General features: G+C 48.5%; 1 protein-coding gene across 1 annotated transcript; it reads left to right on the top strand.

Annotated features, from left to right (window-relative positions):
• Positions 1–442: 442 nt before the first annotated feature.
• LOC114701213 (nucleophosmin-like) lies at positions 443–1743 on the top strand. Its single transcript, XM_037211607.1, has one exon. It carries the CDS (start codon positions 550–552, stop codon positions 1417–1419), a length of 870 nt encoding a protein of 289 aa, XP_037067502.1. The 5' UTR covers positions 443–549; the 3' UTR covers positions 1420–1743.
• The last annotated feature ends 2374 nt before the right edge of the window (positions 1744–4117 follow it).

Here is a 4117-nt window from a genome sequence, read left to right as displayed (position 1 = left end):
TCTCCCTCCACCGCCACCCCTCTGCCCCCTCCATCTCCTACACCTCCCTCCCTCCCTCTTTGGTCCTGGTGCCTGTGGCTCCTCCTCCGTTTTCTCTCCTCCTCCCTTCCCTTCCCTCTCCCCCTCCCCTTCCTCCTCCCTCTCTTCTCTTTCCCTTCCAGTCTCCAGCCCTTGGAAATCAGAGTCTAGGAAAGGACCCTGAGCTTCCTCTGCCAGAGATGGAAGACAGACCCACTGAGGAGGAATGTTCCTAGAGAAATACTGTGGGCTGCTGGCCTGAGCCCAGAGCCTCCATCAGAGGTGGCCACGGACCAAGAACTGGATGGCCCAGATGGAAAGAAACACAGCAGGTACAGACCAGGGATTCTACACAGGTGCTGGAGAGGCCTCAGCGCCTGGCTTCTTCAGACCCCGGTGAGCTGAGCCCTCCCACATCAATCATTAAGAAAATGCTCCTGGAGTGATTCCATCCTGCGTGTCTGTTCTGCGGAGCAGTGGGCAGTTCCCTCCGTCCGACTTCTCTCACACCGAAGTGCGCGCCTCCACCTCATGGAAGACTCGATGGACATGGACATGAGCCCTCTCGGGCCTCAGAACTACCTTTTCGGCTGTGAACTAAAAGCTGACAAGGATTATCACTTTAAGGTGGATAATGATGAGAATGAGCACCAGTTATCACTAAGAACGGTTAGTTTAGGGGCAGGGCCAAAAGACGAATTGCACATCGTAGAGGCAGAAGCAATGAACTATGAAGGCAGTCCAATTAAAGTAACACTGGCAACTTTGAAAATGTCTGTACAACCAACAGTTTCTCTTGGGGGCTTTGAAATTACACCACCTGTGGTCTTAAGGTTGAAGTGTGGGTCAGGGCCTGTGCACATCAGTGGACAGCACCTGGTAGCTGTAGAGGAAGATGCAGAGTCAGAAGATGAAGATGAGGAGGATGTAAAACTTTTAAGTGTGTCTGGAAAACGATCTGCTCCTGGAGGTGGTAACAAGGTTCCACAGAAAAAAGTAAAACTTGACGAGGATGATGAGGATGACGACGAAGATGATGAGGATGATGAAGATGATGATTTTGATGAGGAGGAAGCTGAAGAAAAAGTTCCAGTGAAGAAATCTGTACGAGATACCCCAGCCAAAAATGCACAAAAATCAAACCAAAATGGAAAAGACTTAAAACCATCAACACCAAGATCAAAGGGTCAAGAGTCTTTTAAAAAACAGGAAAAGACTCCTAAAACACCAAAAGGACCTAGTTCTGTAGAAGACATTAAGGCAAAAATGCAAGCAAGTATAGAAAAAGGTGGTTCTCTTCCCAAAGTGGAAGCCACGTTCATTAATTATGTGAAGAATTGCTTCCGGATGACTGACCAGGAGGCTATTCAAGATCTCTGGCAGTGGAGGAAGTCTCTTTAAGAAAATGGTTTAAATAATTTGAAATAATTCCGTCTTACTTAATTTCTGTAACAGTTGATATATCTGGCTGTCCTTTTTATAATGCAAAGTGAGAACTTTCCCTACTGTGCTTGATAAATGTTGTCCAGGTTCCATTGCCAAGAATGTGTTGTCTAAAATGCCTGTTTAGTTTTCAAGGATGGAACTCCACCCTTTACTTGGTTTTAAGTGTGCATGGAATGTTATGATAGGACATAGTAATAGTGGTGGTCAGATGTGGAAATGGTAGGGAGACAAATATACATGTGAAATAAACTCAGTATTTTAATAAAGTAAAAAAAAAAATGCTCTGCAGATGGGCCCATGAGGGATAGGATGGAGGCGTTTTCTCAGCGGAGGTTTTTTTCCAGGTTACTGTAGCTCTGTAGCTTGTGTCAAGTTGAAAAAAATAATAAAAATAATAAAATAAACAAGACTGGGTGCCATGCATAGCAGCAGTAGGAGAAAGTAAGTCTTTTAGAGAATATGAAGGTAGTGTCAAAAATATTTTGAGAATCAGGAGTATAGCACTCCATGACAGGGAGTTCACATGCTCCATGATAGAGAGGGCTTACGTGGCACGAATGGTATGCAGAAGGCCTCAGGCTTGACCCCCTAACTGCTAAAAAACCGAGACAAGGGAAGGAAGGCAGGAGGGTGCTTGAGAGGGTGATGGAAATCAACCCCTCCTCCCCGAGGAAGGCACTTGAATGCTGTGTCCTTAGTGAGACACAGTTGAGGACCATTAGGTCATTTGGGGCAGGCTGAGGGAAGGCTGCTGTGGGAAGGAGGGGCAGGGATGTAAGAAACGAGAGTGGACAGGGCATAGCCCAGGTAGGTTTCTAGTAGACGGTGGACATAGCCCAGGTAGGTTTCTAGTAGACGGTGGACGTAGCCCAGGTAGGTCTCTATCGCCTCACTAAAGAGGCCATGACCAAACGCGGCTCGGCGAGGAAAGAGCTTCTTGGGCTGCTGTGTCCGATCACAGCCCATCATTGGAAGAGGCCGAGGCAGGAACTGAAGCAGATACCATGGAGGAACTCTGCTTGCTAGCCTGCTAACAGTGGAGAGAACTTAGTGCATCCACAGTGAGGGGGCAGGATGCCTGTACAACCACTCAGCGAGGGATATTCAGGTGTGCTGATGATAATCCCACAAACCAGCAGGCTTTAAGAGCAGCCCAGGAACAGACCCTTAGCAAGTCCTTAGGAGGAACTGGGGTTCTACACTTCTGGTGATGCCAGAATCATCCAGTCTTTTTAAATTACTCTTGGGTTGAGGCCGAGCACCCCCGGGGAGTGCAGCCTCTGCTGGGAACCCCCGCTGTCCTCATAGATACCCACTGAGACACAGAAAAACGGGTGCCCACACATGCTTTTCTCAGGCTGTGACAGTCCCACAGATGGTCCCAAACAGGAATGTCCATCACCAGGGAAGAAAGGAGCCGAGCCAGCCAGGGAAATCCCGGGGCACCCAAAGCGCAGGCGTGGTACAGCTCAATCTGAATAGATGTCAGAGAGAGACCCGGGGAGAGTGAAATCTCCTACAACCACAGTGACTGCCGAGCAGTGTCCGACCTCTCAGTACTCTCCTGAGCCTCCATCTTGCTCTAAACATTCTCCCCGTGCCGGGAGGCATAGCCGTGAACAAAGCAGATGAAGATGCTGGTGTACGGTGATAAGGTGCGTCTCCAAGGGCTCGGACGTTGGCAGCTTGGAGAAGGTCCGCGTGCCAGAGAGTGCAGAACTAGCATGTGAGAAACTAAAAGGTCTGGGACTCTTTTCTAAGGAATGTGGGGGGCTCTGGGGTTTGTTTAGGCCACTGAGAGGCCGCTGTAGGAGCCAAGACCTGTGTTAGGAGGTCAGGATCCAGTGCACCTTGACAGTGGCCTGACCAAGATAGACATGCACAGAGGAGGAGACATGGCTAGGTCAGAGACACTGCGCAGGTGCGGGAGTCTTCAAAGGATGCTGTAACCAGCACGTGACTTACAGGGACATCGAAGCCAGTACATAACCACCAGGGATGCTGCGGCTGATAAAGGACCACCTGTGCACTGAGGCTGGTTTGTGACTACCAGAAACACTGAGGCCAGTACATAACCAGTAACAGGGACTCTTCGATCAGTCTTCTAGCACCTTAGGTGCTGGAACCAGTACATAAATGCCATTGAGTGTGCCTATTGATACGAATGTCATGAATTAAGCTGAGAACGATGTCTCAAACCTGCAATCCCAGTACTCTGAAGGCTGAGGAAAGAATAGGTCCATGAGTTTGAGGCTTGCCTGAGCTGCAGGGAGAAACCTTGCCTAGTATTTGTGTCAGGGTACAGAGAAGTCTGTGGTACCTATGCATCAACACACTCATGCTATTTGGAAGGTTTCTGTGAGGTGTTTTTAATTAGTTTTTTTTTTTTTTTTTTTTTTTTTTTTTTTTTTTTTTTTTTTTTGAGGCAAAGCACAGAGCAGAGCAATTTCCAGTCCCTAAAAACAATTAAAAATAAGAACAGTTCGGGAACTCCTACAGAGCCTCTTCCCAGATCACCAATTGTTGACAGGATGAGGAGGGAGGAGGCTTATTTTGTCCTGGGGAGCTGGGCCCTGGGTGCTGTCCCCTCCCAACGCCAGACCCATAGCAGCTATTCTGTGTGCCAGTTTCCACAGGGCCAGCCAAAGCCTTT

The sequence above is a fragment of the Peromyscus leucopus genome, chromosome 17 (genome assembly GCF_004664715.2).
Source record: "Peromyscus leucopus breed LL Stock chromosome 17, UCI_PerLeu_2.1, whole genome shotgun sequence".
NCBI classification, from domain to species: domain Eukaryota; kingdom Metazoa; phylum Chordata; class Mammalia; order Rodentia; family Cricetidae; genus Peromyscus; species Peromyscus leucopus.
This window is presented reverse-complemented; position numbering and strand designations above follow the sequence as displayed.

Coding starts and splice junctions, on each gene's coding strand:
- LOC114701213 (XM_037211607.1), top strand. CDS start 550: ATGGAAGACTCGATGGACATGGACATGAGCCCTCTCGGGCCTCAGAAC.